The 14,961-nt window shown below is 35.0% G+C and overlaps 1 protein-coding gene across 1 annotated transcript; it reads right to left on the reverse strand.

Annotated features, from left to right (window-relative positions):
- Positions 1–8,761: 8,761 nt before the first annotated feature.
- LOC137817129 (uncharacterized) lies at positions 8,762–9,282 on the reverse strand. The gene has a single exon (XM_068620367.2). It carries the CDS (start codon positions 9,126–9,128, stop codon positions 8,916–8,918), a length of 213 nt encoding a protein of 70 aa, XP_068476468.1. The 5' UTR covers positions 9,129–9,282; the 3' UTR covers positions 8,762–8,915.
- Between the last annotated feature and the right edge of the window lie 5,679 nt (positions 9,283–14,961).

The following is a 14,961-nucleotide window of genomic DNA, read 5'->3' on the forward strand; positions in this document are numbered from 1 at the left end:
TTAACAAACTTAGTAAGAAGATCCCTGTACAACAACTTTTCTTTAATAAAGTGAAAATCACTCTATATATTTAGTTATCTCGTGAAACACCATATGGAGGCAATATGAAGAGTTTCTGGTTGTTATAGTATAACTTCATATGTTCACTTTTGCAAAATTTCAACTTGAAATAATTATTTAATTTATACAAGTTCCCATGTAATTATAGTCATAAATCTATATTCAGCCTTTCTATTCAGCTCTTCTATTACATCGGTAAACAACGCTTCATTTTTTACTTTTTCAAGAGTACACAATATTGTGTAATCAATGCGACAATCAATCTGATTTGCTTTTTACTTTTGGAGGATGAAAGATGAAAGAGCCCAACAATCAACTTATTGATATTGGACGATTGAAATGATTCATCCACTCTATCATTTTTGGATTCAATGGAATTCATAATCATAATATTCTAAGACTTCTCTTGTTCTTATACAATAATCTTTGTCTTGGGTTTCATTTTAGGTATCTAAGAATGCTAATTACAACATTTCAATGATCAATGTGAAAATTCGGTATAAATTGACTCATAACTCTCATTAGATAAGAAATATTAAATCTTGTTATAGTGGGATAAATGAATTTTTCCACCAAACTTTCTATATCACTCAAGGTTTTGCGAAATTGTAGCTTCTCATTAACTTCTGATTTGATTTTATAAGACTATTAATGGTCGTATCAAGGAAAAATATAAATTTTTTGACTAAGTGTTAAAAACACCACAGTTTAAACATGATCATACATCGTTTGATAGATGATTAATGTTCAATGAAACAGATAATGTAAGATACAAATGTTTCCTGCGACAGATGAAATAATATTGTGCAACATTTTCTCATGTTTGACATAGTGCTTACATAATCAAAACATACGCTTACAGGATCAGACGATGCATGCAAATAATATTGTAACTTTTTTAATATACATATTTGTGTTTGTGTACTATTTGGATGTAAGAAATGTCTATTTCTTCGTCAAAGAGATCCATTAAAGATGCAAGTTTAAGTTAATACCAAATTATCTCTTGGAAAAAGAGTTAGTATTTGTCACCAAAACCTCTTGACGTAAGAACATTTCAATTTTGACTCCAATTGTCTACCTTGTACAATATTCACTTTAACCATTAATTGGTGCAAAAGGATATGCTAATTAGAGAAATAAACATTTCTAATTATTAAAAATATTGTGTATGGACAAAATACATTAAATACATGAGTATTTTTAAGCTTGATAGACAAAGAAAAATCATCATAAAAACTAAAGTCGCACAACAAATATAAATAATCTTTCACGATTATCTTCATCATAGGAAGAGAGAGTGGAGTAGATACCATGTCAAATTGATGCTAAGATAAAAAGCATTACTTAAAAGTTTCAAAAGAATTAGTTTAGAGGCTAAAACATAAATGCTATTATCATAATGGATTAAAAACAATTATAAGAAAAACACTAAAAGTGTTCATTTAAACATATAGGAGAGATAATGCTTATCCACCATCATAAGACACAATCTCTTCCTAGAGTGAAAGCACATTTGAACTAGAAGAGAATACTTAAACATTGTATATTTGTCATCTATACCTATATATAAAGGGGATTCCCCTCTTAACTGCTCTTATTTTTTTTTATATTTTATCCTTATATTAATATTTAATTTTATTATTGTATTATGGTCATTGTGTCATTTCTTATTCTCCTCTTAACTACTCTTAATTTTTTTTTTCATTTTATCTTTACTTAATAATTTATTGTATTAATTTATTTTGGTTATTTGGACATTTTATAATTTTAAAAATTAATAAAATATTTTTTTAGTTTTAAAATTTATTTTATTTGTTATTATTTAACTGGAGATTGATTAGTTACTTTTCTATTTTAAAGATCTTCTTCTCTATTAAATAAAAAATCAAAGATATTTGTAATATTTTGTGGACCACTTTAGTATGAGAGTGGAGATTTGATACGTTACTTGTCTGATTTAAACTTATATTCTTTTTTTTATTAAAATTTTAGAATTTTAGAATTGATTTAAGAAACAGATTTTATGATTCTCCACTACACATAACCCACGTATCCTACTTCCCACTTTCTCTCTCCACTACACATAACACATTCTTTTTTTACCATACTTCTCACTTTTTTTTTTCTCTTTCCTTTTCACTTTCATGTAAAATCATACTTTCATTTCTTTGATTAATCTTTCTGAAATCCTAATTTGACATTTGTTTCATGAAATTGTAATTGAAGTTTGTGACTAGAGGGAACGGAAAGACTCAAAAGTTGCGCACTTCATCACAACAATAAGTAATTCTCTTTATAAGCATTTCAATTTGTAAAACACTAATTTGTCTTCTGAAATTGTGATTGAAACATGTGACTAGAGTGATAAGAAGGACTCAACAAGAGGAGACAGAGGTACATGATGAAAGTCATCATAAGACCCTTTTTGGTAACAATTTTATGGATTTAAATGAAATCATACAGAGCATTAACTAAATTATATTCTCATTTCCTCATATTTTACGAAAAAGTTACTTCCAATTTGATTTTTAAGTTTTTTGTCATCACCGTTTCTTTATCTTTGCTCTTCCTCTATATTTTCTTCTTTTAGGTTTTGATTTTTGAAATCATCTTAACTTTTCATAAAGTTATGATTTTAGAGGCCACCTTCAAAATAGGTTCTCTCACCAGAGAGCATTATGTTGAGAAAGCATTATGTAGGGAAGGTATGTCATCGTGTTCTTAAATCTATGTTTTACATGTTATACTAATATTTTGTTTGTTTTTTATTTGTTAATTCATAGCAAAGTAGAGGAATCAGAGAATGATTGTCGCGCTCACTCCCCAATCGTAAGGTTCTAACACGAAGGAACATTAGATTTGGGTGCAAAAGATGGGAACAATTTAAACGAGTCTCTATACTCTTTAACTTCTCATTTTAATGTTATTAAGAGAAATTGTTTTTGAAGAATAAAAAAATACTAAAGAAAGAGAAATAAAAAATGCGAATAACACTACTCTTTAACTGTATACTCTTTAACTTATCATTTTAATGTTATTAAGAGAAATTGTTTTTGAAAAAAAAAATACTAAAAAAATATAAATAAATAATGCGGATACATAGACACGTCAGTGTCTGTGTTCTCGCTAGTTAGATATAACCTCCCTGATTATCAGACCCAATGATTTATTAATAGTTGAAATACCCAACTTTCAAATGTTGGTCATGACTAGTTGTTTGACAAATAATATTCAAGGAAATAGCCATGAGTGATTTGGGAAAAAATACTTGTTGAGGTAGGAATGACTTGGGAAAGAATTCTCAAGAAATTAGGTAGGAGTAGCTATTAACCCAAAAAATACTCTAGTGTACTCAACATTAATCTACCTAGTTAAACTTGACTTATTGGTCAAGAACCAGATGTAGTTTGTTGTGAAAAATAAACTAAATTAAATGATAGTGAGTACTTCTCTTACTTATCTCCTTTACTTTGCATGTTATTATTATCTTCACTAACCCAAGAGGGAGACTTATTGTGAAAATATGAATCTAAATATTTTTATCTAACAATGATTAAAACTAAAAGTATTTTATTTGCATTTGAATTAGGTTATTAGACACAAGATTTGTCATTTGCACTTGTACTTATAGGATTTGTTTGGTTGGGGATGAGAGTGGAAAGGGAAGGAGGGAAGGAAGGGAGAGTGATGTGAAATGATTTTAAGATTGCACATTTTATGGTGACAAATTGTTTATGAATTTTTATTTTTACCAATTATGGTGAGAACCCTAAGAAGATTCCTACTGAACACAAACTTAACCAAGTGGTTAAGTAAGTGTGAATGTTCACTTCAAAATGACAAAGAGAAAAAAACAATAATATGGTGTGGATGATGAAAGGGCAGAAATTAAGGCAAGGATAATTAAAGAAGAAGAATAAAACAAAGAAGAAATTAAAGACTAGAAGAAGACATATATGGAATGGAATAGAAGGTGCAAATAAAGATAAAAAGAGGAAAAGTTGAAGAAAGCTTATGGGGGAAAAAAGATACACGTCACTTGGAGAAGAGGAGACTCCAAGATGAGTGGTGCAAAGAGCAGCCACTTGAGATGTTACCCACCCCAGATAAGACCCCAAAATGAAAGCTCACAAGTCCCACAAAGTCACTCCTGCAGAGTTTCTTTACTTCAAATTTATAATGTGTCAATACATGGAGGAAGGCACCCTTTATATAGAAAGGAGTGACTTGGAGGTCAAAATAAGGGAGGGGTAGGAAAGGAAGGGGAGAGGGACTGCCTAGGGTGTTGAGCATGGTCAAAACCATACCTTAGGCATAACTTCTAGAAGCTAGGTTAAAAACTCTAATTCTAGGTGCATGTGTCGTGAAAAGTGGGCTTGGAACAAACCCATTTTGCTAAGTTCACTCCTATTTGTGCTATGTAAACCTACTCTAACTTATTCTTCTATTTGGACCCCTAAAGTAAGCCCAATTTATTTACAAACATTTTGTCTTGTAAGAAGACCAGAAGAAAGAACATCTTATGCTCTGGTTTATGCCCAATTCTTCTTCTACTGAGGTCCTTTCGACATTTGGTGGGGTCTTGTCTTGGATGCTGAGATGACTTATCAAAATATGAAGTGTCTTTTGTGTCCTTGGTCATCTTCTTGGCTATTTGGGTCGTATCATGCCCCCATGTTGGAAAGAATTCGTCATCGAATTTAGAACTTTTGCAAATGATATAGTTAATTTGTTCACAAATAAGATATTGCGAGATGTCGGCTGTGAAGTAGTCTTATGTTCCTGAAACTTTGGGAGTTCATAGGGTTGAGTTCTATATACAGGTCATGTTTGGAAAGAATATTTGGGGATGAAATGACTTTTTGATGAGAATCCTGTTAGAAAGTGAGAACCTTTAGGAGGTGTTTGAATTTCATCCCAAAACTTCTTTGTCCAAGATGTCAAGTATTTAGAATTCTTAAGTAATGAAAAAAAGAATGAGGGAGTATACCTAGGAGGCGCATTTAGTTTTGTATGGGTCAACATTATTGCTTTGATTGCAAGATGAGATGTAGAGACCCGTTTTACTTTCCTCTTTTTTTTCACTTTCTCTTTTGGTTTTTATTTTTATTTGGTCCTCATGAACTTCTTTGGGAGAGAAGGGTTTTAAGATAACCTTATGCCCTTGGAAGTTGAAAGACATTTTATTGGTATGTCCATCATATAAAACTTGTCTATCATATTGCCAAGGCCTTCCCAATAGAATATGTGTTGCTTCCATTCACACAACATCACATAAAACCTCATTTGTATACCTTCCTATGGCAAAAGTTATGAGGACTTGTTTATTAACCATGATTTCACCCTTTTCACTAAGTTTATAGGGCTTTGTAAGAGAGATAATCGATAATCCGAACTTCTCTACTACTCTTGTACTTGCCACATTAGCACAACTACCCCATCTATTATCATGGAACATAACTTGTTGTTGATAAGGCAGCGAGTGTGGAAAATATTTTTTCTTTGGGTTTCATCCAAAGGTTTTGGAATTGTTCCCAACATTCGCCTTTCCACAAATAAGTCATCTTCACAAGGTAGTTCACATTCATATTCACTAGGGGTTTTTGAAGGGGAAGGGGAGTTAGACCTAGAAGATTGATCACTGTAGTCACTTACAACTAGTCCCCCCTTAACCATCATGGTTCTTTTGGTTGGACAATTGGCAGCTATGTGCCCAAAACCTAAACATTTAAAACATTGTGCTTGAGGTTTTTGTTGGCGATTTAGTCCTAGAAGGAGAAGGATTTTTAGAAGTTTGTAGGGGTGGATTCTTTAGAGGAGTTGGAAGGATTATCTTGTTTTGAAAATTTATTTTTACCCTTCCAAGATAAGTTATAAAATCCATCATTATGAGTATATTTGAAAGATTTTTTTCTTTAAAAGTTGTGATTCAACCTTAATGGCTAGGTGAACCAATTTTCCAAATATGTTTACTCATAAAGTTCTATAACATTTTGAATTTATTTTCTTAATCCACTCATAAATTTAGCAATCTTTGACTCTTCAGTTTCATGCATATTAATCTTTCTCAAAGTTACTTCTAAATCTTTGAAGTATTCATCTATACTCCTAGGTCTTTGATGAAGTCGTTGGAGCTTCAATAAGAGTTTCTTCCTATAATGAGGAAGAACAAACCACGTGCGCTAAATCATACCAAGAGACCACGATTGGCCTCTTGTTCAAACCAATGTCCATTACAGTTTGATGCTACCACTGCATGGCATAATCTAAAAACTCTAGAGAAGCTAACTTAACATTTTGGTCTTCTTGGACCTCATACACATTAAAGATTTGTTCTACTTTAGCTTCCCATCCTAAATACACATTGGGATCACTTTCCTCACTAAAGCTGGGCAATTTAATAAAAGGAAAAGAGGGCTTTGGTGGTGGGTGTTGATGGCACCTTTCTTCAAAGTTATGCATTCTCCAATCTTGGTCTTTTTCTTTACTCCCATAATGCGTGTAGCTTCTAGAGGTTTTTATTGGTTATCATCTCTTTTCTCTAGTTTGTCTCTCTTGAGTCGCTTCTAATCTTTGCATTCTTTCAACTAATTTCCTCATCTCCTCTTCTCTTTAGGCCAAAGTCCTTTTTATGTCCGTGGGTAATCCGTAGGTAATGCTAATTTACCAGATCGAATTCATTTTATTGATGTGCTTAGTAATCCTTGTGTTTACCAATTCTCTAATCAGAAACACCTTGTTTGCGGCAGATGGCTTCTCGTACATGTTAGACAATGCTTCCATGATACCTTTCGTTGTCTTCTCCTTTAGAATGTTGAACGCAACATTCTTGATCGACAAGAGTCGCATAACGGACATAACTTTCAAATCCAAACTTATCCACTATGCATCAAATATCTTTTCTAGCTTGTCACCCAAAACCACGTCCAAATCTTTTTGAACTAGCAAATCCTCAATTTGCATTTTCCACCAAATGAAATCTATCGAATTTTTCGATTTGGAACTTTCCGTCTTCTGCCACCTAAAACGACTAGACGAAATACTCAGTGCAACTAATTTCATATCTTGACAATGGCACAGGCGACGACGACGCCGCTGCAGATCCACACGACGGTGACGGTTCCTTAGACAAGTGACAGGTAGTCATGGTTGCGGAGCTAATGTGCGGCGGTACGATGCAGGTTCTGGTGCGCGATGCGGCGGCGCTGGCTGTGCGGGGCACGAAGGTGGCGGCTGTCGCAGGTTCTGGTGTGGCGCACAAGGAGAATTTGGTGCTCGACAGTGCAGGGCTGGCTGTGCGGGGGTTCTGCGTGTCTTTGATTAGTTTTTGCTGATCAGATCTCTAGTGCCTAAACAAACCAAGCTTTGATACCAATTGATGGGAAAAACGCACGCGGAAACAACACACTTAATCATAAAACAACGCCAGAAAATAAATGACACAAGATTTAACGTGGATCGTTCACCAACTACAACCTATATCCACACGGGCAACTATTAGGTTTTATTTATTTACTGTTGCATACCGAATTACAAGTACAATGATATCTTTAAATAAAGATTATAAAGTGAGCACAATGATTAAACCCACTCACTAAAGTATGGTAACTCAGTTCAATTGGTCTTGGCTTCACACTCAACAGTTACAACAAGAAACACAAGAACAATATTAATCTTTAACTATAGGAGAAAAAGTATTACAATAATTGAGATCATAAATTTAAGTGTATTCTTTAATTACGTACTATATGGGTTTTGAAACGATCTACTTAACTAGTAGGATAAATTTAACGACATAGATCCATTTACATTCTACATGTTTCTTATTAGAAGGAAGAAGGACAAACTCTCAAGTACCACTATTAGGAACAATAATAATAGACAAAGAGAAAGAAAAAGAGAAATATGAAAGAAACAAATGATAATTACTTAAAATATTATGAAGAGAATATGAATTACGAGTATTGAATTTCTTTTCTAATTCAGACCAAGCATAATCAAACTTAGGAGAAGGAGAGGGAGATAAAGGGTCCATGATATGGAAATATGGTGCGGGAGGATCTTGGTCACGAGGATTGATTATAAAATCTTAATAAACAAAAAAGCTATATTTCATAATAACAATAAATTAAAATAAATTACTTCACAAAACATTAAAATTTAAATTACTTATACACGTTAAATGCGTAACGTTTAATCCAAATCAAGACCGCAAAAAGAAACACACCCAAATTGGTTAAATTTAGGTTAGAGAATTGATCTGCCTAGGTAAGATTACATCATAAATCTAATCCAATATTGTTCTTAATTCTTTAACTTTTGCATTCCTCAGCATTTCATAGATGATAAATGATTCTTATTTGAACAAGTGTTTCTTTTGAATAAAATTAATTTTGTAAAATTGTTTCGGATATAATTAATGGTGTGGTGAAGTGATTTACTTTTAGATGTTTTTATTTTAAAAATAAAATCAATTTCAAAAATTGTTTCAACTCAAACACAATTTTAGCAGTGACCAAAGATGTAAATATTTACTTAAAATTAAGTTAACATTTCACCATGATTATGAACCATTCAACTAGACAGAAGACACGTGGAAATTAAGATGTTAAGGTGTAGAAAAACCTTTTTGGAAACTATGAAGATTCAAGTATTTGTCCTACATAAATGAGTAAAAAGAACATAGCTGAACATAAAATGAAAGAAGAAATTAAACCATCAATCCTTGATCACATCTGAAGAGTTACAAGAAGACAAAATAATTTAAAGAAGAGAAAAAGAAGAAAGGAAAACAGCAATGATAGAGAAAAATAAAAACAACATATAGTGGGAGATTGATTGGGGATGATTGATTATCCAGAGTAAATGTGCACACCAATGGCAAGTAGAAAAATGGTGATGAGTCCAAAGAAGATGATGGTGTGGAGTAAGATAGATAGGCCACTAGTTTGCATGCTCCCAAAAGCCACCACTTTGCCCTTGGCTGGAAGCTGAAACAATAGCCCTGGACTTAACAGCACAAACAGCACCACTGATATCACCACAGGACCCCAATCCGCTGCCATCACAACAAATGTAGCAACTAGTTTTAGATATAGTGATCACCACTTAACCAATCTCTCACTTTTCAATGAACTGAATGCTCCTATGTAGGTATAGGCTTGTTAAATAGGAAAGTGAAGACTGATTGTGATCTGGGTTTGAGGCAATTTGATTCAGCAAATTGAAGCAAGGAAGCAAGGTATAATTGAAAACAAAAAACATAGCACCAACTTCCTTGTAGGTTGATGCAATCTAGAGCATAACTTGTAAGCGCATCTTCAATCTCGCGTTACTTTTCGTTAAGGACAAGTTTTCTTCACACTCTAATTCTATGTCTTTTTTGCATCTCTTTATTCTTTTACTCCCCTTTTTGCTTTTCAATCGCCTCTCTCTCACATTTCTCCTTTTCCTTTAAATACAGGATCATTTTTTTTGTTTTTTCATCTGATTATATTTTACTAAAACGTTATTTTTTGTTATTGGAAGATTTTTTTCATTGTTAAAAATGACAAAAAGATAATAATTTGACTTCATTCTGGAAATATGTGTTTTCAAGCTTGCAAAAACATCCATATCACGGTTGGAATGGTTGTCGCAGTGAAACTTTTTTACGATTTATATATTCGATGGTACTTTAAGAGAAATAAAATATGAAATTTATATATGCATATTCCATTACCTAAATCAACCACCCTTTTTTCTGTTTAAACATGTGAATTTAAATTTATCGTAGGTGTGGAATAAAAAGTGATTTTATTAATTTTTTACTTAAAAGTAATGTATGTTGGGAAAATCGGATAATTTTTCCACTAAAACAAAACACTAACAGAGCTACCCGACAAATAATATTGAATACTATAACAGAAAAGAAAGTAGCATAATACCAATAAATAGAGTGGAATAATAAAAGAGATAAAGAGGAAAAACACACCAGAAAATTGTTAACAGAGTTCGGTCAGTTTAACCTAATCTCTGAGCACAGCTGAAACAACCCGCTTTTATTATTATGGGAGAAGATATTACAAATTGGGATATATTATAGTGAAGGAGGAGAGGTTAATTTATAACCCTCAGACCTCCTTCCCAAACAATGAACCCACCGATGTGGGAGTTGGGATTAAGCCAAAATCAACAAATCTCCACCTTGGATTAATTTCAAGTCCCACCTAATACAAATCTTCTCAAAACATAACAAAAACAAACTTTGCAGTGCTTCAAATTTGCGCCTCCGGGTGCCAACTTCAAATGTGCAAGATATTAACCAAGTCTAAACAATGTTCAAACTTGGCCCTTGTAACCACCTTGGTGAGCATATCTGCAGGATTCTCCGTAGTGTGAATCTTCTGGAGAACAATCTCCTCTTCTTCAAGAATCTCACGCACAAAGTGATAACGAACATCAATGTGCTTCGTCCGTGCATGAAAGACTTGATTCTTTGCTAAATGAATAGCACTCTGACTGTCATAATATAACTTAAGTTGTTTCTGACCAACTCCCAAGTCTTTAAGCAACCCATGAAGCCAAATTGCTTCCTTCACAGCCTCTGTAATCGCCATATACTCTGCCTCTATCGTAGACAAAGCTACCGTAGACTGTAAGGTAGACTTCCAATTAATTGGCGTTTTTGCTAAAGTTAACAAATAGCCAGTTCTAGACCGTCGCTTATCCAAATCACCTGCATAATCATAATCACAATATCCAACTATGCATTAACCAAGTCATTCATCTTGCTCAAATGACAATCCAACATCTAAGGTATTTTGGAGGTACCGTAGAATCCATCTCACAGCTTGCCAATGACCCTTGCCCGGATCATGCATGTACCTGCTAACAACACTCACAGCCTGTGAAATATCTGGTCTCGCACACACCATTGCATACATCAAGCTTCCAACTGCATTTGCATATGGGACTTTCGCCATGTATTCTCGTTCTTCATCAGTCGTCGGAGATAAACGACTACTCAATTTCAAATGAGGAGCAAGTGGAGTACTTACAGGTTTTCTATCTTCGTGTATACCAAAACGTTGTAGTACCTTTTGCAAATATTGCTTTTGTGACAGCCAAAGTTTCCCCCTCTCTCTGTCCCCGTTTATCTCCATGCCGAGAATCTTCTTGGCTTCCCCCAAATCTTTCATTTCAAACTCTTTACTCAACTGAGCCTTTAACCTGTCAATCTCAACTTGGCTCTTTGCTGTAATCAGCATATCATCAACATATAAGAGTAAGTAAATGTAGGAACCATCTTGAAGTCTGTGCAAATACACACAGTGATCATATTTGCTTCTCTTGTACTTCTGATCCTTCATGAACTTATCAAATCGTTTGTACCACTGTCTCGGAGATTGTTTCAGTCCGTTCAACGATTTGTTAAGTTTACAAACCCAATCTTCTTTACCAGCAACCTTGTATCCTTCTGGTTGAGTCGTATAGATTTCTTCCTTCAAATCACCGTGTAGGAACGTGGTCTTTACATCAAGTTGAGCTAGCTCCAAATTCAACTGTGCTACCAAGGCCAACAAAATTTGAATGGAGGAATGTTTAACAACTGGAGAAAATACCTCATTATAATCAATTCCCTCCCTTTGAGCAAAGCCTTTAGCAACCAACCTTGCCTTGTAGCGAACATCTTCTTTATTAGGAAATCCTTCTTTCTTTGCCAATACCCATTTGCACCCAATTGCATTCTTACCTTTTGGTAATTGTGCCAGCTTCCACGTCTTGTTCTTCTTCAAAGACTGCATCTCTTCTTCCATCACACCTGCCCAATTACCACTCTCTGAACTCAGAATGGCTTCTGGGTAAGTGGATGGAATGTCATCAACAACTGGAAGTTCATAGGCAACCATATCCATGAAACGAGCAGACTTTTGAATATCTCGTCTCTGTCTTCTAACTGCAATTGACGTTGATTGCTATTGAGATTCTTGGGTAGGAACCTCTTCCTCATCTGACTTTTCTTCTGCCATAGGAGAGTCGCTTGTGGTATTTCGTGCTAGGATCACCACTGTCTGCTCAAACTCCACCTGCTTCGGGGCATACTCCACCTGTTGCGGAGTACTATCAGCTCCTTCTGGATTTACCTTCTTTAACATGGCAGATTCATCAAAGGTAACATCCTTGCGGATAATCGTCTTCTTTACCTCTAGACACCACAAATGGTATCCCTTCACTCCAGAACTAAAGCCCATGAAAAGAGCCTTATTTGCCCGTGGATCCAACTTTGATTCAATCACATGATAATATGCAATAGAACCAAAAACATGCAAAGAATCATAATCAGTTGCAGGTTTTCCAGACCATACCTCTAACGGAGTTTTGTCATCTGTAGCAGATGATGGAAAATGATTGACGAGATGTTGAGCGTATGTCACATCCTCAGCCAAAACTTTATGCCTAACTCAGCATTAGACAACATACAACGAACTTTCTCCACAAGTGTCTTGTTCATACGCTCTGACACCCCATTCTGTTGTGGTGTTTTTCTAACAGTGAAGTGTCGGACTATGCCACAATCTTGGCATACCTTCAGGAACGGATCACTCTTGTATTCTCCTCCATTGTCTATTCGGAGAACCTTAATCTTCCTTCCTGTCTAGTTTTCAACTTGAGCTTTCCACTTAAGGAAAATTCCAAGCACATCATTTTTGTTCTTCACAGTAAACACCCAAACTCTCTTGGAAAAATCATCCACAAAAATGACAAAATAATGCCTACCTCCGATTGACGGAGTCTTGGCAGGTCCCCACACATCTAAATGCACATAATCCAGAATACCCTTGGTATTGTGAATTGCAGTGCCAAACTTCACTCTTCGTTGTTTTCCCAGAACACAATGCTCACAAAATTCAAGTTTGCAAGCCTTCGTACCTTTCAATAATCCCTGCTTGGTAAGAATTTAATAGGATTTCTCTCCAGCATGTCCCAACCTCATATGCCACAACTTCGTTGCCTCGACTTCCTTCTTAGTGCTAGAAGTTGATGTTGCTACTGTCCCCACCACTGTACTACCTTGGTAGTAATACAAATTGTTCTTCCTCACGCCTTTCAACATCACCAGTGCTCCTGAAGTTGCTTTAAGAATTCCATCTCGCATTGTCACAACTAGGCCTTTAGATTCTAAAGCCCCCAATGAGATGAGATTTTTCTTCAACTTTGGCACGTACCGCACATCCCGCAAAATTCTAGTGGATCCATCATGATTCCACAACTTGATTGAACCTATCCCGACTGTCTTACATGGATTATCATTACCCATGTAAACAACCCCGCCATCGAGTTCTTGAAATTCAAAGAACCATTCCCAAATGGGACACATATGATAGGTACAACCTGAATCCAATATCCACTCATCTGGATACGATGATGCTCAAAGCGAGACAATTAAAGTGATATCTTATTCCACATCACTTTTGCATTCTGCAACATTTGCATCTTGCGAAGCCTTCTCTTTCTTCTGTTGTTTTGGACAGTCTTTCTTCCAATGTCCTTTCTCATGACAGAAAGCACATTCATCTTTGGCAATGACTCGACCTTTAGACTTAGACCTCCCTCTTCTCCCTTTTGTCTGGCTTTGCTGACGACCTCTTGCCACCAATGCTTCTTCTGATGTCGTTGATTTGGTTTTCATCTTATCCTGCTTTCTCAATTCATGACTATATAAAGCAGAACAAATAACATCTAACGACACATTCTCCTTCCTGTGAAGGAGCGTAGTCTCCAAATGTTCAAATTCATCAGGAAGAGATGATAACAACATCAAAGCCAAATCCTCATCCTCAAACTTCACATCTAAATTCAACAGGTCTGCTACTAATTGATTAAACATAGTGATGTGTGCATTCATAGTAGTACCTTGTTGGTAGTCAAATCAGAACAACCTTTTCTTCATCAGGAGCTTGTTCTGACCATTCTTCTTCAGAAACTTGTCCTCCAATGCCTTACACAGTATGTGTGCAGAAGTCTCATTTTTTACAGCATACTTATGCTCTCTGGATAGGCAGGATCGAATAGTTCTGCATGTCAACCGGTTGATGATGCTCCAGTCTTTCTCCTCTACCTCTTCTTGTTTCTCTCCTTCAATAGCAATATCAAGACCCTGCTGAAAAAGATAGTCCAAGACCTCTCCTTGCCACATGCCGAAATGTCCAGTGCCATCAAATATTTCCACTACCAATTTCAAAGTGGACGCCGGGAACCTCGACCATGATGACGAGGAGCCCGACACTCTGGATACATTCTTCACTTCTTCTTCTTGATTTTCCATTACAAACTCAAAATATAGTATTCAATATTACAAACCATTTCAAACAACCCAAGGGCGAACCTTTGGCTCTTGATACCACTTGTTGGGAAAATCGGGTAATTTCCCCACTAAAACAGAAAACTAACCGAGCTACCCGACAAATAATATTGAATACTATAACAGAAAAGAAAGTAGCATAATACCAATAAATAGAGCGGAATAATAAAAGAGATAAAGAGGAAAAACACACCAGAAAATTGTTAACAGAGTTCGTCCAGTTTAGCCTAATCTCCGAGCACAGCTAAAACAACCCAATTTTATTATTATGGGAGAAGATATTACAAATTAGGATATATTACAGTGAAGGAGAAGAGGTTAATTTATAACCCTCAGACCTCCTTCCCAAACAATGAACCCACCAATGTGGGACTTGGGATTAAGCCAAAATCAACAATGTAACCTCTTAGTTTTTTACGTTTAAGTCTTTATTTAATAATTTAAGGATAGATTACATTTTCTTAAATAAAAAATAACTATTTGGGATATTGGTGACATTAAGAAGGGAATTGTCACGTTAACTGAAATAATATTTGTTCTTCCAAATTGGAAGA

This window comes from Phaseolus vulgaris, chromosome 2 (assembly GCF_051622355.1).
Source record: "Phaseolus vulgaris cultivar YP4 chromosome 2, ASM5162235v1, whole genome shotgun sequence".
Taxonomy (NCBI): Eukaryota; Viridiplantae; Streptophyta; class Magnoliopsida; order Fabales; family Fabaceae; genus Phaseolus; species Phaseolus vulgaris.

What these genes read in the sequence shown, in the direction of transcription:
- LOC137817129 (XM_068620367.2), bottom strand. Translation starts at nt 9,128, where the DNA reads ATGGCAGCGGATTGGGGTCCTGTGGTGATATCAGTGGTGCTGTTTGTG.